General features: G+C 27.3%; 2 protein-coding genes across 3 annotated transcripts in view; both read right to left on the reverse strand.

The window, feature by feature from the left end:
* Positions 1-24,724, reverse strand: part of Tep2 (Thioester-containing protein 2) — an 89,136-nt gene that overhangs the window by 55,889 nt on the left and 8,523 nt on the right. The gene's annotated exons all lie outside the window — the stretch shown is intronic.
* sing (MARVEL domain-containing protein sing) overlaps positions 6,937-24,724 on the reverse strand; it is a 35,333-nt gene continuing 17,545 nt past the window's right edge. The window contains exons 5-7 of one of the 2 annotated variants that reach the window (XM_067264902.1): positions 10,113-10,295; positions 7,442-7,582; positions 7,039-7,358 (exon numbers count right to left, since the gene is read on the reverse strand). In XM_067264902.1, the coding sequence (XP_067121003.1) occupies positions 7,287-7,358; positions 7,442-7,582; positions 10,113-10,295 (396 nt within the window). In that variant the 3' untranslated portion in view covers positions 7,039-7,286. Of the gene's footprint in view, positions 7,359-7,441; positions 7,583-10,112; positions 10,296-24,724 lie in introns of both variants that reach the window. The other variant, XM_067264903.1, reaches the window with a different exon arrangement.

A 24,724-nucleotide genomic window follows, 5' to 3' on the forward strand; every position in this document is an offset into this window, starting at 1 on the left:
ATATTTTAATTAAAAAATTATACCGAAAATCTCGTTTATAATTGAAGAAAAGGACACGATATTTCATGTAATGAATTATTGATGTTTCAATTTTTCATAGGTAAGATCGTGAAAAATAAGTAGGTCTCACGATCTTTAAACAACTTTATTTAGAGCGTTTTAGGGAATTTCACTATTCTTAGAAACTCAAATCCTCTAGAAAGGACAGGAAGTGAGTCGATTTGTTAAAATTGTACAGGCCCTAGATAACACTTGTTAATAATATTTTACTAAATCTGAATGTCAAGTTACCTAAAGTGCAATTTTTTTTCTAAAATACAAAATATCTGTTTTGTAAATGAGGTACATTTCACTTAGATACATACTGCATTTGAAAATGACTTGGCCGATTAATTTTAGAACATTTGAATTTATTTAAGATTATTTCAGTTATTTGCTGTTGTCAATACTAACATTTTAGTAATGACTAACAGTAATGTTAGTAAAATGTAATTTCAACAGAGCTTCAAATTAAGCAATAATCCAAAGGTTCAAATATTTTGTTTTCGTAAAATTCTTAGCTTAATCAGCGCAAATATCAAATAAATAATCTTTGAAAGAACAAATAACGCTATGATAAAATGATAAACTCTCACGAAACTTCTCTTTATTACAAGAAAAAAAAATTATCCATATTATAAAAGGTGAATATCATCATAATCATTCTTTGTTTACGGCAGATATTTTAATTTTTACACGAGAAAAGCATAAATTTATCAAATTATAATTCTTGCCATCTTATTAGTAAATAATTCTTGATATTTTAAAATATTTTGTTTTAATTTATACATTGCGATGGGCAAACTTGTCATCAAATCTTAGTAACAGAATTAAAAAACTAATTTGATTTAATAACAAAGAAAAATTAAAAAAAAAGTAACAACTGATTTGGCAACCAAGTTTTACTTTTTTGTCCCAGAATGAGTTTAAATTCCCGTTCAGGCAAAATGTTTTTGAATTGGTAATTTTTATTGGAAATTTTAATTTAAGGTGGTGCCTATAACTACAAAACGTAATTACCACGCTTAATTGCACTAATAAAATTACGTAACAAGAGAATTCCATATATTTTAATAAATTTAAATATTTTTCTGCGCTACTAAATCACGAAAACAACAACAACAACAAAAAAAAAAAAAAATGCATTTTAAATTACAAGTTAAAATTGCCAGAGATGAATTAAAATTAAAAAAAAAAAATTGAAAGAATTACGAAAAGTATTCAATAGTGTGTCAAATTTAACTTCTCGAAATTTTTAAAGGGTATTTACACTTCATAAGTAGGAAAAAAAAATCGTCGAGTTAAATTTTCAAATAAATAGCTAAAGCAATAAATTACACCGATTACTTAATTTAGGAACTTATAATGTAGAGCATCGCGGGTTAAATTGTTCTCTTAACCTTTCAGCTTGTCGAAATATCTCTAGTGGTCCAAATTTCGCAATCTCTGCATTTACACATTGAGGCCGGCAATTAAAAAAGGATATTGTATCCTGATATAGTCAGGTTAGAGGTTTTCAAACTATCGGTCGCGACCCGGCGGGGGCCGCCAACAACACTATTTACGGCTATGTTAGCATGGAGAAGAGGCTCGAGGCAGGTCTCGAGTAGAAAAATACCGGAAAAACACTTTTAGAAAGCACCGAATTAGTTTAGACAATTCCATTAAACTTTCATTTCGTCCGATTTTCGAGACTAAGAATGCCGAAATAGTTTATCTTTCGCCAATTCAATAAAAATGCAATTTGTATTTTCAATATAATTCGAGCAGAACTATAAATTGAAAACCATCGTCAACTAAATTTTTCTTTCGGATATTTTATCGACATTTCCGTTAGCAGAGACAATAAAAATTACTCAGGTTTTCCCTCGGGAGGAAAGAAAAAAATAAAAAAATAAAGCTATCTCGTGGAATAATAGATCTAGATAAAGAAACTGTTTACCAGTCAATCACCTTTAAAATTCTTAAAAACTCCACACACTCGAGAATTATATATAAAAAAAAAGTTTATAATTTATTGAAAAATTTATTAAATAACTTTCCTTCAGATTACGGCTTCCTGATTTCGTTATTATTAGCATACTGTTAGGTTTTGACGTAACGAAAACAAATGAAACGTTACGAATACAATTACAAAATCCCGAACTAATAAAATTTCGATTTACATAAAATAAAAGTTAACCATAAACCCCATCTATTTAAATGTCTCGGTTTGGTAATTTTAACAAATTTACATCGACCAGAATGCATTTACGTCACTGATACGACGCCTGAATACATATCAGAATGTACAGTACAAATACATCGCTATTTTTAAACACCTGACGCAAAACAATTCAATCTTACTAATAAAAATTTTTGAGAATGCTTTTATACATAAATTCATTATTTTTTTTAAATTCGTTTCTAATGCATTTTTAAGTACTTTCGTGATTATTTCCTTGTTTTTACATGCATAAGTTACATTCAAGTAAAATTTAACACATTTTGTATTAGAAACTACTATAAAATTTATATCTATAAATGTGTATATTTTATACTTACGTATACAGTACTATTCCTATCAATGATAAACTGTTATCAGCCCAACAGTTTCCTCGTCTATTTCTCAATGGCATGCAAAGTCTATGAATGAATTATTTTCTAAGAAAAATCTCCAAAATTCGCATATTCTTAGGAAAATGGCGAATTTTAGGGATTTTTAGATGTTTAATAGTCTGGAACCAGTTCCGCCAAGACGGCACATTGCTCTATATTTATAACTAGACTAGCCGATATCGCTCAAGTTTTATTATTGTAGATAAAAGTTGAATATTTTAAATTTACGTAAAGTGGAAGCTTATTTAAATTTCTTTGCATTACAATATTTTAATGTCCGATTAATGAAGATAAAATTGACGAATAATTTCGTCGTATTAAACTTCTGCAACGGAATTTACGATCATTTAAAGTGTAATACATAAACGAATGTAGAAACTTGTGTACTATCCGATCTATCGAATCATTTTTGAGTTCTCGAGGAAATTTGATGGATGGAGATAGTCGAATGAAAACAGGCTACTTTCGCTATAAAAAGATGTAATGTACCTGTATTGAACTTCGATAGAAATAGAATTAAAAAAAAAAAAGTCGAAAAGTTTCTTATAAATTCACATCGATTTTCGGTGTCGGACATTGTAACAGGTTACCTACGTTATTTTAACACGATAACGCCAAAAAAATGATAGAACTAATGTGAATCTAAGGAAACATTTTAAAGCGATAAAAAGAAATAAATTATTTCTGGAGGCATTTTAATACTCCGACAAATACTTTGTCTGGATTTATATTTAGAATTCGCTCTCCAAAATTTTGCAGGCTAATGATGCGTTTGAAAAATGTACCGCGATTGATAAATTTAATTCCGAAATTTGTCTTTCGAAGAATAACTTGAAGTGTTTAAACATCGCCAGATGTTTTAATATTTAATTAATTTTTTCTTATGTTTTTTTTTTTGCACACATTTTTGAAACTAATTTTGAATGTCTATTTACCTAAGTGTTCCAAGTACCGCGTAGGAGTGTCCCGCAATTCGGTACGACAAATTTCTTAGTAAGAAAAATGGGTCAGGCTATTGTACTAGACACGTAAGGATAGTACGTTTGGGTAAAAATCTATGATAAAAGAGAAGTGCCAATTTTAAATGTATAGTGATTCAGATCGAAAATATAGGATCTGATTCGGGCGTCCTCGAGTTATCTTCGGTTATTGAATGATAAATTGTCCGTAGGCGAACGTGACTCATTCATAACCTAAAGTAATCTCTGTTTTAGAATCGATATGAACATTTTTGGATAAAAATTAAGGGGGATATTTTTCTAGGTGACACAAGAGATCAACAAGTTTCAGCCCCGCAAAGTGTAATAAATTAGGAATTTTAAATTCCGTTTCATAATGAATTTCAATGCTTCTATTTATAGCTCATTAAAAGTAATGTCAAGGAAATGATGGCTAGAAAATTTCCGTGATGTCATTTAAAGTATAAATCGTTGTAAAAATTAATCACTTTTAAAAGTGATTACATTATGACGTTAGTAACATATTAGAACTGTTTATAATTAAAATTACTAAGAGAAAGACACTGTGTATAGTTGGCAAAATCCTAATAATCAGATTGATTTTAATCAATTATATTGGAATTTATAATTAACTATTTGATTATGTTTTGGTTTTCTTTTCTATTATTCATTAAAATACATTTTTTTAAAATATTTTGCTTACATGAATACTGGTAACAATTCTAATAAGTATTTTAAAAGATAAAACACAGAAATTTAATAAATTAAGCTAATTAAAAGTACATCTTAAAAAGAATATTATATGAGAATTAAAGTTTAATTCTAAACAAGATCTAAGGAGTACAGTTTTTATTTTTGTTCCTAGATAATTTGATCAGTATTTGTATTTAAGAAAATTAAACCAGACGGGCAAAAATTTAAATTATACTAAAATAGGTTAGAGCCACATTGACATCAACTGAGATTTATTATTTAGTACTTTTGTACTCTGCATTTAAGCAGAACCACTCGAGATACCTTGACACGAAATGAGTTAATCCATGCTTTACTTTAGTGTTAAAAATTATAATTATTACAATTGTAGTTTTAAAAGACATTTTTATTCATTCCTCATAAAACACAGAAAGAAAAATATTCGAGACTTTTACTTGTTTTTAATACAATATCAAGGTTTCGAGTCAATGTACTTGTCTTGACAGGTGTCATTGCACTTGACATACGAAATCACCAAACAATAACGGGCATATCGAACAATGAACGGCATAGAAAATAACTGACCCTTCGCTACGCAATCTTCACGGAAGTTAACATTACTATATTATTGATGGAAAAAATTAGCAGTGAAATTTTATGCATGTAGATTTTCGTGACTGGAACCAATAGACAGATCGACTATTTCGGGGTTGACGTCTACGTCAGTTGACCCGACTGATCTCGATGCGGAAGTATCACAGTTTTGGCGTTACCGAACGACACGTTAACGGATGCGTTAACGCAGACAACTAAAGAAACGTTGCGTATTACAACGTTAATCTCCGGATGATCTTAACTACGCGTAACTCGTTGGCGTGGGGAATATTTATTTAATTAAAAAAAATCGGCTAGTTCGATATATTTTTTCTTGTTTTATTCGGAAGAACACGAAACAAACGAAGATGCGGTTCACCGATTTCCCATTACCTGGCTCTTGTTAGGCAATTTAGATAATTGGATAAACGGAAATGTTCCAAATGCGGCACAAAGCATGAAAATATGGATAAATGAGAGTAAACAAATCACTTCTAAATAATAATTTAGAAGAATTTATTTACTTAACGTTCGGAAAATTATTTTTAATCTTTCTCGTTGCCAGATTAGGTAAATGGCGGAGAAACGTATTTAAAAAAAAAATTAAGATTCTACCTCAACTAGTTTTCAAGGTCAACTATATACTTTCCTCTTAACTTATAAGAATCAATCCTTCTTAAAATTAATAATAAAAAATAACAACAGTTTAATGTTTTTTAAAACCGTAAACAATTCTTTAAAGTTTAAACTACGGTTTAAATATTTTTTGAAGTCTTTAAATAGATACGGAAGTAGTTTTTGGCGTTGTCAAAAGTAAAATAAGATAACAGAAAAGCAAAGAAAAACCCTACATATCAACATAAATAAAAATACTTTAATGCGATGTTATGTAAAAATACCTGTATACACTTTCCGGTTTTAAAAAATCCTTGTTAATCTAATTTTAAAAAAAAGCGTCTTTGACAGACAGCTTTTGTATAATTGTTATCGATTAATTTATATACAATTGTTTAGATTAAAGTTATTCGTAAAAAATAATGCGTATTAGAGTCGGGAGAATAGAGAAAGGGAACGAATTACCTGTATTATTGCGATATATTCAGGAAATCCGTTGTTTTAATCACACCTCTTTGACAAGCGAGTTTTGAATAAACGTGATTTCTACCTCTTCCACACACACTTCGTTACATGGCCCTTTACCTATGCTAGCGCCACCTAATGGAAGGAATGATTCTGGTGTGGCGCCATCTGTCTGACACTAAAACCTATGCGTAATTGTCGAGACACGTGATTTAAGCGCCACCATCTGTGCATTGTTACCTTACCAGTATCATTTTACTGTACTTAATAACAATAAAATTATTCAAAGCGCTTGTCAATTAAAAATACGTTTAAATACCGCAAATGTTTTTTTTTCGTTTTAATGTTTTACATCAATGAAAATTTAATGATTATTTTAATTATTAATATATATAAAAATAATCAATTATAAAGTGATCTTTGTAGAAACGTCTTTTCTTTCTTTCGGAGTATGCCGCTAACTTCTAAAATAAGATATATTACTTCCTCAATAAATAATGGCAAGTTTTTAAAAAAATTGGAATTTAAAAATTTATTTTATAAAATGTAGCTGGGCTTCGTTTTATCGAAGTCGCTAACGAACTGTCAAGCGTGGATACAATCGAGATGTTATTTATTACGTGCAGTAAACCTTAACGAAGTTTTTCAGAAGAGTAAAAATAGGATGCAAATTTAAGTTTTTCATGCTGTTATTCAATTATTTATAATTACTTTAGATTTCTTATCATTATTACTACCATTTTTTATTTATTTAAAAGAACAAAATGTATAATTATATTTCATAATTGTTTTGTAAATTAATTATCTAAAATACGAACTTTGTGTTACGCATAACGTTTCACTACTCGCCATTTAATTGAAATTGTGTTTTATTGCTTAAATTACTAATTTAGTACCCGAAATAGGTCGCTAAGTGAATCTGATTCATAAAACACAAGAGTTTGGTCGTCTGGGATTTAAAAAAAAACTATTTAAAAAAATTGTTTATTGTCTTACATTTAATTATATTCCTGGACCGTAACGCAAATCAATTAACGAACACACACAAAATCATAATTAAAAAGAAAATTTAATTTTTATTATCTTCTTGTAATAATTTAACTCGTTAAAATATTTTTTCAAATGTTAACAAAAGCATAAAATTAGAACACAAATTAAATTTCCATTTTACTAAATGCTTCAAACATTTGGAATAGACTATATAAATGATCAATTCAAATTATAAATAATTTATAATAATAAAAAACATTAACTGGAATGATATAAATTACTTCGAAACACTTATGATTGCACTCAAACTTTTTAAATAAACATCATCAATGTTTATCGTTTAAAGCTCTTGTAAGCGTGGTAAGCATCGTAGATATGTATCAAGCAACTGGCAATTCCGAATACCTGAAAGAATAAAGACATTTAAATCATAATTTAATAATAAAAATGTATGATCATTTTATTATATGTGATTTTTATTTTTTTACCCCCGCAGTCATCAGAGCTGGATAAGCTTGAAAATATGGGATGATGAGATACATAGGCCATAGAAATACAGAAGTCTGAATCAACAGGAAGACAGAAGCAGATATGTATAATATAGAAGCTACTACATTTTGAACGATTTCCTGTGAAGAACAAATGGAATAGAGATTGTAAAGCATCGCCTCACTGAGTTCGTGAGAATGTTGTGACCCATAATATTATATACAGTAACTATAATCTATGTAATATATTTTATAAAGTTAATAGTGTAATTACCTTAAATGATCCTTGGTTAGGAGGAAAATGTGAACAAAATGAAAAATTAATTAAGTAAATAGAATTCATAAATATTATTAATCATTCATTGTTTATAGTTTTCGATCTGTATGTGGTAATTAAGATTTTTATAAATTCATATTTTGTGCGTAGAATTTTATGTTAATTAATAAATATGAGAGATATAAACTATATCTGTCAAAGATGTAATAATGCTATTTATAAATTTCATTTTACAAAATGAGGTCAAATTTAAATGACGAAGAAAAATATTATTACGTCTTTAAACCGGGAACTATAAATACATGGTAACAGTTTCAAAGTAAAATAATAATTAAAAGAATTTTATTTAATTCTTTTTATACAGACTATGTAAAATCTATATTTAATTTTGAATTTATTTCCGATTATAATAATGTATATTTTTTTTTATTATTTCAATAATAAAGAAATTTATATGTTAAAGTATTTATTTACATTTTTTGATAATTAATTATTTCTAAATTACTATATTATCATAATTAAAAAAGTTATTAAATATCATTTTTCATATAAAATAATTTATACAATAATAATGAAGTTAATTTGCATTTTTACAAATCACTTCCCAGTTAATTAGAATATTTTACAAAAGGTAATAAGTTTTTTATTTAAATATTTATGTAAAAATTCGTAAATTTTATTGAAAAAAAACTGTTACAAATATTAAGCTAATCATATTTTTTAATTATAAAATTTATTATATTCAATAGCAGTGGTAAGAATAATTATTCATTTATAAAAATTATATTATAATAATAATCTGATTTTATTGAATAAACTATTGAGTTTAACATAATTCAAGAATTTGTTATATGTATTAATGACTAAACCGAATCTAAGTTACAAGATAACCTCATAAGTAGTTATTTTTGAAATATAGCAGAGGTGGGCAAAAGTCGGCTAATGGACCAAATCCGGCCATCAATATTTTCAAATAGATAACATATTAAGACAGCAGCATATCAAATTTAGTGTTTATGGTTTTTTTATGTGAACGCTCATAGGAACAGCTTAATTAGGTATAAAGATAAAACCATCATTCCCCTCATTAATTAAATTATCGTCTCAGGCTATGCACTAAGAACACTGAATATTCCAATAACATTCTTCATAAATAAGATTTTTTATTATTAAGTAATAAATATTGTTTTTATAAATAAACAAATATGATTTATCATGTAATTTATTATTAGGAGTTAAGAATTTCATAGTTGAAAGTTTAAACTTTAGTATTTCTCTGTTACATATTACTGTTTTTCTTTGATTTATTTTAAAATCATAACAACTTCGATTACAGTTTAAGAACGAAGAGTCATTGACGTTACAGTTGGGTATAAGTCTACAGGCTGGCTTTTTGCTCGTTAATTTAAATATATTATTCAAGTAAAAACATTGCGTTGTAGGATCTTCACATATTTTACGGTTTTTCAAAATTTTAAAATTGATAACCAAGAAAATATAGGCTGTAAGATTTTTGGTAAATATAAATTTTTCATTAGAAACTAGCGATGATAGATAAAATAACTATATTCAAAATTCAAAAATTAAATATTCAAAGTTTGACATCGAATTGTAGCATGAATGAGCTTCAACAAAGTTTCTTTTAGATGGAAAATTCTACATCTTATAATTAAGACATTAGAATAGATTAGAAGTTAAATGATATACAATAATTCGTTTTTTATTCTAGATGTGATCTCACTATTAAATTATTGGAGTTTTCACATACTTAACTTCTAATTATTCTTTTGTTTTTTTATGTGAAAGGGTCTTTGGGCTTCTTGTGAAACTACAAATATGAAGTAGGACAATTTATAGCTAATATATTTCAAAATAACTACTATAACTGTTTTTCCTCATAAACGATAATATTGGAAAATTTTTCCTTCATTGGAACTAAATAATTCGTAAATAAAAACGCTTCGATCCTGTTTCCTTGTAATTTCCAAACTTCGTGTAAACTCGCGAATTACCTAATTTCATGTTGCGAAATGTTGAAATTCATAAGTATGCAAGTTAACGTGTCTTCACTTCTTAGACAATTGCATTGTATTTGCATTTACGTGAAGAATGTTCTGTTATCGCGCAAAACGAACGATTTTCGTTTATTGTTAGATTTTGAACCTTCCTTAATAGGTATATAAATAAAGAAAATAAAATTCCTATTTTGTACACAAAGGAAATTCACATACAATTTCCGTGGATTTTAAAAATTCGTGAGTGTTAGCTAAGCCGTGATATGACCTAGAGACGATTAATAATTTTGCAAATCTTGATATTTAATAATAAATTTTACATTAAAGATAATACTATAAGCAATATTACGATTTTTATAGTAATACTTTAAAGACTCACATAAACTGTGCTTCGAACGGTTCTGTAAGTATGGGCAGAGATGAGGTAAGAGAAAAGAGCCACAGTTGCTCCGATTACGGCAGCTGCCGAACTAGTAATAAATAAAGCGTAAGAAGGTCCGAGCAGAAGCCATATTGGAGTACCATAAGTAAACACAAGTCCCAAGCATATTCCTCCAAACAACTGAAAAATCATAAATATATTTTAAAAATGAATTAGAAAATATATATTTATTTATAATTTAAAAATAAAGATTGTACGTGACTTAAAATATTATATAAATACTGAAATACTTTATGAATTATGTTTTGTGTTTATTTACAATAATGTTCTGTAGATAACGGATATATAAGGTTACAACGGTAAAGGTTTTGTATCGGATTTCCAGTTACATAGGTTTATGTAGTTTCACCACAGTTATTTATTTAATTTTACCAGTAAGAAAATTTATTTCCTAATTTATTTGTTATAGCTACTTTAATCATAATTACTTTACGTTAAGTGAAAAGCACTGTTTAATTTTGTCATTTCTGTGCATAGGAAATGTGCTAAAGATTAGAAATCTATTGAGTAGAATATAAAGTAAAGCAATTTTCTTTTATAGTTCTGGATTCAGATAAATAAACTATATTTGTATCATACGTAATATGCGTATAATACATTCTACATTATTGTAATAACAACAGAATATTTAATAACAATGCATTTTCAAATAAATGTTAAATCAATTTGACATAACTCTGAATTTCGTGATGATTAGTATCGAAAATTCGGTAAATTTTTATACAGTTCTCGTAAATATAAACGAGAATTTCCATTTATAAACATAAAACCTGTTTATTTACAAAAGTAAATTTATCAATTCAATCTGAAAATGGAAAAACTATTCAGAATCATCCGAATGAGTTTTTAATATTGATTTTGCGAAACGTGATGATCAATTTTCAAGTGTACATCAAAGTTTTTTATATATCAACGCTACATTATTGTAATATTTGGCAAATGGAACGATTCAGAAAATAAATTATTTTAACTTCATATCTAATATAAATAAACTTCGAGGTAAACAAGTTAAAAACTGACTAAACAAATTAAATATTAAAACTAATTGTATGCAATATAAATGACTGTCTCGTTTCCTTTCTTACTCACTTATTAAATTGGTTAAAAAAGTAAATAAATATATTTATAAATCATCATTAGGAAGAAATATAATCCTTTAAAGGTTTGTTAGACTTTTAAAGGTCTGAAGGTTTAAAGACTGCAAAGGTTTATTAGGTAGTCTTTTAATGTTTATCTTAGCTAATGTTTCTACACACAAATTTATTTTTTTTTTTAAATTTAATAAATTAAAAGATTATATACAATTATCTAAAATTAATAGTTAAATTACAAATTTAATTTTATAATTAATATTAATTTTATGATTATTATATTGATTTTAAAATTTAAATGTTTATTTGCAAATATAAAGACAACATGTTTCTAATTTTAAAAACCTTTTTAGTGATTTTAAAGGAAACATTATCAATCACCTAATATGCTTCTGCAATCTATTTTAAAGAAATAATGCGGTTATATAAACAATTCTGACAGTATTTAAGTATTGCTACTATTTGTCAGGAGATGCTGTACATAACAAGTACATACAAACAATATATTAATTATTTATTTTTTTTAACTCAGAAAATAGAATGATTGAATTTTCTCTTACTTTTTACCTGTAAAGAGTGTCATATGAGCCGCATAAAATATGTCATTCATTCAGAAGTATAGAACTTTCAATTATCATGTTGCGAAGGTAGTAGAAAAACCACCGAGTTTCCGGTTTAGGTTCTCATTTGAAACTACAGTTTGTGACATTTAAAATCGATTCGAAATCATTGACACGTAACTCGCATTCATTAAAAAGCATTATTATTTGTGAGTTGATGATGGAAAGTGGGTTAATTTTTTTTATTTTTGCCTGTATCAATAAATGCCATTCCACCTATAGAATTACAGATACAAAAGCGATCAGATTTAATTACACATTAAAAAATAATATTTAATCTTTAAAAATATTTAATTGATAAATTAGAATAATTCAGTTTGAATTGATGTTAAATAGTTTAGTAACAAGTTTAACGCAGTAACAAAATTTCATGGTATAAATTACATAAACTGATTTTAACTAAATTATCCGATAAAAATTTATTCTAATAGCTTTTAATTAAGAATCGTTAATGCAATAAAAATTTAATTAAAGAATTTAATTAAATTTAAATTTGAAATGAATATCTAATTTGTGTATAGAACTAAATTTATATTTACTTTTAAATATAATCAGTTTGACGTAGATGCATTCTTTACTCCCTAAAATTAAAAAAAAAAGAAGTTCATTGAATAAAATGATATTTTCATTATGCCTACATTTTTACATTTCACGGATTACACCCAAGTTTACATTTCATAAATTAGTTTACTACATGGATCTGTTACATGTATCTTGTAAATAGAATGTAATATATGCTACATATAATAGATTCATTTAAAAAAGCTGTATTAGACTTTTGTTACTATTTGTAAATTGAGTCGAATTCACTAAGTGCTGTAAAAACAGTCGCATTTCTTTTTTTCGAAATTTGAAGTAGACCACACAGAAAATATTTTATTTAAAAAATTACTTAACAATTAATCTTATTATAATTAAAAGGCAATCGATGAACATTTGCAGTTAATAAATATAATCGAAAAATATTTAAGGAATGCTTTAATAATTTATATATGTTGCTGGTGCACTTTCGAGAAGTCACGCGGACTACTTCAGATCTAATTACAAAGACACGCCTTGCCTCGAATTCTAAGAGGCACTTATCCAGTTATCCTTAGGGATTTACGATCTGTCTTTTATCAAATATTTTTGTAGCAGATGCTTTTTTAGCTTTGTATTTCCAAGTTTTATATGAATTACAAATCCAATTTTGTTTTTTTAACGATTAAACAACACAATTCGTGAATTTGGGATCGTGTGCCATTCCCATCGCTGTTAATAATAAAAAAGTAATGGAATATATTTCAGTAAGTGATTTCAATTATGGCTAAGATTAAATTTAATGAACCAAACTCTAAATTAAACTTTGTGGTAATGAAAATATTTGTAAGATAATCAAATAGACCTACAGCAATGTTTATACCATTTCATTATTTCCCAGAACAGCAGGACTATCTTGCCTTAGATAGTGTGAAATCTTTATAATATACGATTTATGCCTAACCCTATCCAATAAATATTTCTTATCTTTATTGTGCTGACTCATGACGTCACAAAAACAGATGATGTCATTTAAATTGCCGGGAATTTCACGTTGTCACCATAAATTAGAAAGTTCAATGTATCGTATCGTAAGCAACAGGTGTACCACATTTTTTTTGTGAATTCGAGTAACTAGAATGCTTAAGATAAGCGTTTGAAAATAAGAAAAATTCAAAATACAACAACAGATAAAAATGAAGTTAAATTTCATTATGATTTAGAGGCTATTAATTGTTAAAATACGCTGTATAATTTATATATGAAATATTTTTACGCAATAGATATTTTTATAGAATTTGAATTATTCTAACAAAAGTTTTAATTGTGTTTCAGTTATTTCTACATATAATTTGTTTCTGTTACCCTTCGCGAGGCAGTTAAGATCAGGCTTACCATTCTGGGACACCCGGGATCGTATCCGGGTAAAAAACATCTCAGAATTTTTCATGGGCGGTTTGTATCGGATGCATAGGGCCCTATCCCCCACTACTTGGCTGCCTCCATTGTAAATCTGGTTTAATCTAAGATGGGAATAGAAAAAAAAAGACCCTCGGTATCTACAGGATTAAAAGGACCAAATATGAAAAGTATTTAATCAGCAAATACATTTTTAAAAATAATTCCTATTGGAACAACGTAATGTATTTGGATATGTCTGAAAGAGGAATTAGCATGAATCAGCCAGCGAGTGTACCGAAGTTCCAAATTCGAGTCTGTGTAGGATCTTCAGAAATTTCCACGTGCGATTTGACCCGGATACGCCAGGTTACATTCTTCGCTATCCGGTCGATGTGTTGTGGGCCTGGGAAAACCCATAATGACATACGAAAGAAAAAAAAACCATTCTTAGTACCCTCAGAGTAAATTTTTTTTTTTAAATGAGTGCTGATATTTATCTTTCAGTTAGCAATATTTCACTTTAAATTATGTGATACATGATAGTATCTCTTTTTTAAAAATCTTTGTTCAATGATCATTACAGATTATTACAGAGTCGAATTATTTAGAAAGAGAAGAGTTTTGACTTTTTATTGTGATTTTTTATTCTAAATTAAATTCTTTATATTATATTAAAAATGAGAATTTAGTTTTTAATAACTTTTACATCACTTCAAAATATTTGTTTTATAATTTTATAACATTGTTATATTATTGCGTCAATGAAACTGATATTTTCTGTAAACTTTCATATATTTTTGAATTTTTTCTTAATACATAAAGTGGATCGTCCATTGAATTTTTCCGTCCTCTTCCTTCTAAAGAAAATTTCTTATATTTTTAAAAACTTTCTGAACTTTAAACTACGTAGCAAGATAATTTAAAAATATTGAAAACTACTAAACAGCAACGCCATAACATTAAAATACAACAACAACAACCAAACCTTCAAGGAATCAAGCTTAAAATATCCTTCGAAACTTTATTATTATTTATATTATTATTTCCTGCGTTATTTTTAAACTATGATGGGAAGAAATTCTTCCCCATCATAGTTTAAAAATAAATTTTTGTAACGTGTACTTTTTTAAAATAAATTCTCACACAGTAATTAAGGATTTTCATCACCCGTTGTGTGTAACTCGTTCAACAATGCTTCTGTTCGACATTCTCAACTATATAAACACAAAACATTTTATGTGCTGCACAAAGCTTCTTATCATTAGGTAGCACATAGCTGGTTTGTTACACTTCACTCCTCCATAGTTAATTCTATTTAGGTTATCTGATTAAATCTTGTTTTGTTATACACATTTTGTAGCCAAGTCATTTGATTTCTTAGTGCCAATATAAATAATTTACTCTTATTTTTATTTGTAAAGAACAATTCAAATGTCCGTTCTTTGCTCTTTGAATTTGTATTTACATTTATAGTTCACACTGTTTAGTTCCAACAGTAAGTCCTGTGTTTAGCAATATAAAGCGATCATAAAATTCTAATTATACACGTTAAAATTTTATAAAATAATTAGGCTATATAAGTGAAATTAATTGTCATTTAATAGAACCTAAATGGTTTTAATATTATAAAATAAATGATTAATAAATAATATCACTTATTATATAATCAACTATAGTTCTAATATATAATACAGACATAAAATGTGCGAATGTTAGGAAAATATATATTAACTTTTTTTAAAAAAAATGAATATTCAGTAGTTTAATAAGTTTATTTACAAACAATAATACATCTTTTTAAATTTTGTAAAGATTTTTAATTAAAAAAAAAATTATCTGATGAGTGTAATGTATTTATTTACTAGAAAAATAAATCACATTTTAACACCTCTAATAGTTTTTTAAATTTAAGAATCAAATTTCTATGACCTACAAGACTAATCACTTGAAGATGGAAACGAGACAATTTTGGGTAGTAGAAAATAAGTAAGATACAATCAAAAAATAAGGTCAGTTTCAAATATTAAATATAAAATGACTGGGACAAGGCCATCATAGCTCAATATCCTTTTGGCATGATGTCAGAATCCCGAGTATGTCAAACCAAACTTAGTAAATACATTTTGATACATTAATTTAAAAAAAAAAATTAAGAAAATTTAAAAGTACCGTTAGTAAATGAATAAGTGTATTGTAACATGTTAAATCAAAGCTCACTAGATATTTGGATATCTGATTCTCCAGTTAATTGAACTATGCTTTTCTTACGGAGGTAAATAATTAGATATCTGTATTAATTAATCTAGAAGTTGGAAATATTCAAATACCGGAAAAAATTTTATAGTGTTTTATAGTTTCGAATAAATAACCCAGATATGTAATAAAATATATATACTTAAAATATTCGCCTTAAATAATGTATTATTACCCAAGGATTTTTCTTGTTCTCTTTCTATTTTATAGTATGTATATATAAACAAACATATTAGAAATTTCATAAACATGTATATTTTTAGAAATATATTTAATAATATAGTATTTTTTATTTCGATGATTTATTTACTTACTTTTTAAAACTTATTCATCGTACATATGTCAATTGTCATAACTTTAAAGTTTTACTATAGATTTAATCAAACTACTTAAAACTCAAGCAGAGAAAAATTAAGAAGTAAAAAAAGAAATTAGGAATTTTGGATGATCCACCCAAAACAGTTTAAGAAACTATTCTAATATTCCAAGTTAGGAGGTCAATTATATACGAAGCGAACATCAATTTGTAAGAAATATGCAAGTTTTAGTACTAATGATCAGCATCAGTGAGAGGCACAACCTTAACAAATAGTGATGTTGACCATCAGAGCAACGTCCTGAATTCTCTTGTTGTTAAGGTAATTAGCCTAGATTCTATCGTTATGCATCCAGGAATATATTTTGCGTAGATTTAAGTAAAGTACCCGATAAAATTTTGTCATTTAGATTATATTTTTTCCTCTTTAGATTTATGCAGAGACTTATACATTAACATTTTAATCGTGAAAAAGTGTTTCCAGTTTTACAAAGGACCGTCGATAGGAGAGGGAATCACTTGTTCTTCCTAAATTAAGGCTTATAATATTAATAATATTTGTACTACATAAAAATTTAATAAAATTTCTTTTTCTGACAATCATTATTATATCAGATATAAATAATAATAGTTTACTTTTTGTTTCACTTTTGTTCCTCTGAAAACTAAACAGGAAAGACTCCATTTTTTTAAAGAAATAATAAATTTAAAACACACATTTATATAAATTTTAAGTATTAAATAAAAAATTTCTTTATGTATAATTATGTATAATAAAATCATTATTTTATTTATTTTCTACAATACAACTACTGCAACGTTATATTAAATTTTTATTTAAAATAAAAATGAATAAAATTTTATTTCTATTTGATACAAATAAAAATAAATTAAAAAGTAATATTAATTTAATTATTTCCAATGAATATTTTTATTTTAAAAATATTTTTAAAATTCTGATTAAAGATGCTGTTTGGATAAATTTCAATGAGATAAGCGCCATCTGTGATTAAAAAAGGTAGCTATTTCTTAATTTAATTAAAATATATACTTAATATAATTCATAACAGTATATCAATTTCAAAATATTTTAATTCCTTTTTAGAATATTTTAAATAATAATAAAAGTACAATTAAATATTTTCTTTTTTTTTTTATTTAAAAATAATAAATATATATTTTCTTCGTGATTTGATCCCGTTTTAATTTGTCATAAACACATAATTAAGTACAAGGATTTTTGTTTTTATGTTAAATACATTTATGATATTTTTAACCATTAAAAGAAAAATTAATTTAGTAAAAATTTGGTTGCATTGAATTACATGTGTAGCTCTGGGTAAATACTTTACGTCTCCACGTGAATAAAAAGAAATCTTTGTTTTTGTTTTCAAACATTGTCAAGTACTGTATGAAATGTCATTATGGTCAATTAACTTCAGGAATGAAGATGCATAAATCCGAGAATATCGTGGTTATCAAATTCTCCTCAAAAAATTCAACTTGTTCTTCAAATCACTTTTAAATGTTTCGGGTTTCTCAATTATCGGAACATGTTTTATCTGATATTTCAAATAAAATTTTAAAGAATTTTATTTAAATTACTAAATTTATTATATTTACAAGTGATCTGCATTAAGCCCATTTAGAATATTAAGAACTAGCAAAAATATTAATATAATAATATATAAAACAACATAACATTAATCTATGTACTGTACAGTACAATTAGATGGCTATTTAACACTGTTGTAGCATAAGTAACATGTATTAATGTTGTATTGTAGACTTAATAAGCAGTGTGTAAATGCTGTTTGCTTAAACAGTTAAACTTTGTAAATAATTTATAACGTGTATTTTCATTAATTAACAAGAAAATACAGCAATAATCGAGTTTAATATTTTAATAAATTCAATTAAGTATAAGACCATAAACCCATTTTTAGTTATGTTTATAAAAATCGCTAGTTAGAATTTAAGTAGAAGTCATTCAAAGACAATATTTAGCCTAAATGTTATACAAATAATGTTCACGTAATCGCTCATACTTTGTTTTCCCTTAAAAGCAATATGAATATATGATTTAAATCTGATAACATTTCAAATAAGTGTAATCTACTTGATGTTTTATAGGCATTCAAGTTTTTTAGTATCACACGCAGTTTCAATATATCGAAATAATTACTCCAGCTATAACTAAAACTATTGCTTGGATCGATGAGAAAGACGACGAGATTCGTCTTCTTCCCTGTATTATAATTACACGTATCTAAATTTTATTTCGTTTTCTAGGAAAAAATTATTCGAAATTGCTTAAACTAGGAGTATCTTTGGTAGATGTTTAACAAATATTTATGGAAATATCGTAATTTACGTTTATCCGTTTGTCTTTTATCGTAGTTCATATACTATTTGAATTACGGATATAATAAATTTAATTTATGACTAGTTTATTTTATGGCCATTGTAATACTAAGAATTATTTTCTTTTAATAGATAGTATTTCCAGGAATACGCCCGGCACGTCTGTAATTTTTAAACATTTTTGGATAAAATTTATACGGTTAAAAAAGGATATGATGTCATTCAACTGTACTTAATCGTTTCGATATATTTTCGGAATATGCTAATTAATTATATTTGCGAACTAAACGAGATATATTGCATATTAATATCCACAAGACATTGCAAATTGAAAATGGAAGATAGGAACCGTCCATAAATTATGTGACGCAGATATGGGTAGGATGGTTACAGGTAATCGTTACGACTCGTTACAAAAAGGTGAGAAATGTTTACAAAAATGTTGCGTAATGCTGGGGTCTCAACCTTTGAGTAAAGAGATAATTTATTTTAGTTTCTGAAGTGTTGCTTAGCGAAGCACATTGCTTTGTAATTACACATGTAATTAATAAAATAATGTAACGTTCGTGATGTGTATTATTCCTAATACAATTAAGGGGGTGGTCGAGGATGTTTGTCGTATAATTTTGGGTGTACTTATGTGCCATATCGTTACAGAACATTATACACGAATGGGACGGTAGTTGAGAAGTATAAAAATAGCGTTATGTAATTTATGGATGATGCCTAATGGGCATATCATTTGACATAATTTCTGCAACTCAAACATTAGACGATCGTAATGGAAATTTTGTTTTACAGTATTAAAATTTGGAAAGATGTTTAAGTTCTTAAATATTAAACGGAGAGAAAAAAAGTGGTAATTTTTTAATCTTAATTTAAAACAAATCGGTTACAACAAAAACAAAAATTAATACAGATGATCTAACGTGGGAAAATTCAGAGAATTTTCTCATAACTATTTTCAGAACTGATGATGTAAGGAAAAAACTGACATATCTTCAAATCTGTCATTTGTATTGAAGTTTCATAAATGGAAGTGGCATGAATTAGCCTGTAGGCCTGATCATGATTATAAAATAAGGAAAATTTCACTCACGATCTGTATTAAGTTTCTAATGACTATTAATCCAGATTTATGTAGCTTTTTAATTTATTCTAATTCATTAGAGATCGAATGGCAGAAAAGAAGCATTACGACTATTTTTAAATTATATGGTATTTAATTATTTCCAATCATTTTTATAACTTAAAAGTTGAAAATAATTTATAATAAATTTCAAAACAAATATCAGAGTCTTACGTGATTATTTTAAAACAAACTGAAGAATGGTCTCATGTAAAATTATTTACACTAAAAAGATGTATAATGAAAAGTTAAAATGTTTGTACGACTATTGACTATCTCTTCTATTTTGTAAAGTATTTAAATACTGCAGGTTTCATACTAAAGAAGCGCACACTACGTAATGGTATTTTAGTTTTTTCTTTTATGCTTTTTGAATAAAATAATTGGTTAAGTTTATTTTAAATTTAGTTTTAAAATGTATAGGAGATTATTTTGAATATATTTTATACATATAACTTGTAAATAACTTAAAAATTGGTAGTTTTTCGCGTAACTAGAAATATTTGACATTCTCAACTATTTTTTACTTTTAAAGTAAATTTTGTTCTTCATTTCAAACAGTACAGAACTTGTTAAGAACTAAACTATTATTCATGATAATTTTGGATCAACTTAGATTTAGCTGATACCACTGACAATTATTTCAGTTTATTACAGTAAAAATGTACAATTTATTCCATTATTTAATATAATGTAGAATGTTATTTAACGAAGAACAATCCTATCTTATCAAAATCAATTCTTGTATCGTAGAAAAAACAATGGAAAGTAAAGAAGGAAACTTATTAACATACCGTTTGCCACTAGAAATGGCGTTGTGCGATGCGTAGGCCACGAAAAAAAAACAAAGCGGCCGCGCGACGAACTACAACATATTGTTAAGTTCAGAACCGGTCAGTTTCAAAAGTAGCTAGTTTTCTGGCAATTTTGGGTTTCTGGAAGGCGGATATTTGGTCAAGTACTGTACTACCGCAGAATGGTCGAGGCGATTAAGGCTAGATTTACACTAGAACAACCGGATCCAGTTTTGACGTCGGCCTCGGAAATATTCGATAGTGACTGCAGAACTATCGATAGCATTATCGTGATCTATTTGATGGCAAGTAGTCGACAGTATAAAACTGAATATATAAGTTACATGTGTGATGACTTACAGGCTGCCCCGGCTACTCAATAGCAAAAAGATTCACTGCACAAATAGCAGACACAGACTATAGCCTAGCCCTAGATCATTTGAAAAAGTAGCACTTTATAACTTGTTTGCATGATCGCATATTTATAAAGCGTTTTAATCCAAAAAATAGTCAAATCTACAAAATATGCAGTAAAAATAAAACGCTCATTTTACACACGTTTTAAAAATACATGTAAAATATGCATTATCAGACAATGCTAATTCGATCCACTTGGATCAAAATCGTGTTTACATTTACATCGCGGTTTCATCATCATAGCCTTTAAGGGAAAAACATGCACGTGCGTACAAATCCTTCCCTTAGTCATAAATAAAATGGCAATTATATAATATAAAACCCATAATAGATTTCAATCAATATGGAGTTGTTGTCAACTAAAAAAACTAATTTTTCAAATTCATGAGCTATGTCAGATCAAAGTTTTCAGATTTATAACGACATATAATTTGAAAATTATAAAATTTTTATTTAAAAAAAAAAAACAGTGCTAATTTTTGAAATCACTAACTTTACATTCAATAAATGTATTTAGAAATATAAAAATATTTGTTAATAATGTGTTAAAAAGTTAATTATTGATAATGAAAATTAATAACTAAGAATTCCTAAGTATGTCACCACCATTACAGTTTGTTGTTTAATACTTCATTAAATAATATATTGTTTATTTTGTAATTTTGACGTTTGTTTTGAACATTGAATTGTTTCCTAATTACACTATTTGATTCTCCGCTCCGAAGGAACTAAGAGGGTTATTAAGAAATCAAAGTAACTTATTAGATTTTTAAACTTATTTTTAAAGTTATGCCGGAACCAATTTGGCTTTACAGAAAAATATATTTCTAAACGACTATACATACATAGATGAGTCTAGCTGATTTGTCCCTTCACACGCTGTACGAGGCAATAACAGTTCCACCGGCGAAGTCGGCCTTTCTTTATAGGCTACCATTCGCCGCAAAATGTAAAATAGTTAAAAAGTCCTCTAGCGGTGGCACAGCATAATTAAAATTAAAAAGGTACATTTAGGGACAAATCAGCTAGACTCATCTATGTATGTATAGTCGTTTAGAAATATATTTTTCTGTAAAGCCAAATTGGTTCCGGCAATTTTTATTAAATGTACCTTTTTAATTTTAATTATGCTGTGCCACCGCTAGAGGACTTTTTAACTATTTTACATTTTGCGGCGAATGGTAGCCTATAAAGAAAGGCCGACTTCGCCGGTGGAACTGTTATTGCCTCGTACAGCGTGTGAAGGGACAAATCAGCTAGACTCATCTATGTATGTATAGTCGTTTAGAAATATATTTTTCTGTAAAGCCAAATTGGTCCCGGCAATTTTTATTATGAAGAAGCCGTTTAAATATTCAGTTTTATCAGAAATATGACTTGCCAATTAGTCATTAGAATTTTGAATCGCATTCATACTTAATAAAATCTGGAAATATTTTCATAAATGCTATTCATCTGTATTTCTTTCACAAGTGAATTTTGTAAAGTTAAAGATTTTTGAAATTATTTTCAAAATGAGAAACAAAAATCTGAATTTTAATTTATATTGAATCAGATTAGAATTTTTGCATATTACTTTTCGAATATATCACTGAATACAATATTTTTAACGAAGCTTATTTCCATCCATTTTCGTCAATATTTTATTTTAAAAAGATTTCTCTAGACAGCTACTTCACGAAGTATGTTCATGGATTGTCATGTCTGCGCGATGATAGTCCGATCAATTTCATTCTATTGTACAATTTGAAATTTAATTTATCAATTACATAATAGAATAAATATTTTCAAGGTAACACTAACGAACATTTAATGTTATTCTTTCTAAAACATTAGCATTTTTATTTCGAAAAAGTATTAAATTTTATATTTATTTACTCGAACTTTAAGTTCTCAATTTACATGGATTTGCAAATATGAGTGCGCGATACTTCGACTTATAACAACGCCACCTATTAATTGTTTCTTTGAATGTCCGTAATAGATAAGTTATTTTTCTCAAAGTTATTGTTTATCTATTTTCTCGAAATTTTCTTTTCATAAGCAGTAACTGTTTAGTTCCTTTAAAACGACTTATGGTTTTTCCGAACTGACTTTCGAGACAGTTCCACAAATGGCCGACACTTTACTTTAGATCAACGACCAAGATCAGATGATCCAGCAACTACAGGTGGATACTGAATGGGCACCACTGTAAATACCTCGCCACTTGAACCCTCCCTAATGATCCCCGAAGTAAGCGAAGTTGTAAACCAACCGATAGAAAATGGCGGTCCTATCGTCATTGACAGATGAGCGGGTTCTTGGTTAGCTTTGCTACATTCCATCTCACCAAGTCGATACTGGCATAAGTAAAAACAAACAATGCGACGTCACAAAAATCTCCGTGATAGGTGACTACCGAAGAATACCAATATACTTACACACAAATGTAATTCCATCATAGGATTATTTTACAGGAATCCTTACGTTATATAATTTTTCATAATTAAAATAACGAATTATCGTGTTGCTTAAACTATTAATGTGGGAAAACTAAAAACAGGTACTTACAGGAATAAAAATTCAAGTCATGTGAGAGCGGGAAATTCATTTTAAGAATATCCTGTATGTACCAATGACAACCAACGTCACACTGTCGAGCGCAGAAAGATTCTACTGTTTTTTGTCAGTATTGATGTCACCATCAACTTGGTTCAGATTGAGTATAGAGGGTGATAACAAATTCCGAAGTTGCAGCTAATTATTTATTTTGTAATTTTGACTTAACTGATTAATTATATTCGTCAAGAAATTAGTAACGGAATTAATTAAATATTAACATAAAATATTAAATGGAATTTGTACTACTTTATGTTTTTATTCATCATTAATAAATATAGCTTAATATAGAATAATTATTTTATTAATTCGAACTTTATTCTAAATCCGTATACCTTAATGCAATGATTCCCAAATTTATTATGCCCACGGACCTCTTCTCATAGCAAAAACCCGACCATAAACTTCCAAGTGAAATAATACTACACAACTACATAATAGCAAAATTACAGATTTAACTTTGATGTCTTGAATGGTGAATAGTGATGTAAAAATAATAAAATAGAGTGTTTTATTTAAGTAATACTTATTGAAATTACTAGCTAAAGCTTGCCCGTTTTTGAAAAACGGGTATAGTATAGTGTAAACAAAAAACAAAATTTTGTTTTTGTAATTTCATAAATTATACAAAATTTATTATTTATGTAATGTATCTATTCTTTATGGTATGGTATAGTTGAATAATGACAACCAATTTATCACTATTTATTTTTAACTTTCATAATGAAAATGGGTCACAATCATTTTACTTTCTATTAAAAAACTTTCACAGTCCCCCTGACATTGTCCACACACCCCCAAATTAATTTTAATTTGCCACTGACCCCATCAGAGGTTTCAAGAACCCACAAGGATCTGTAGAACCACTTTGAAAACATTGCCTTAATGACTTTCAAAGCAATACTTTGGCTTAGATTTCATTTCCGTGGTATAAGAAAGCATTATAAATTTGATATTTAATAATTTGTTTACAATATGCAAAACGAAAGTGTGCGATTTGAACAGTATTTTTGAATTTTTTAAGAAAAAATATTTGTTAAAATC

This window comes from Centruroides vittatus, unplaced genomic scaffold, assembly GCF_030686945.1.
Source record: "Centruroides vittatus isolate TY-2023 unplaced genomic scaffold, ASM3068694v2 contig_199, whole genome shotgun sequence".
Classification (NCBI taxonomy): domain Eukaryota; kingdom Metazoa; phylum Arthropoda; class Arachnida; order Scorpiones; family Buthidae; genus Centruroides; species Centruroides vittatus.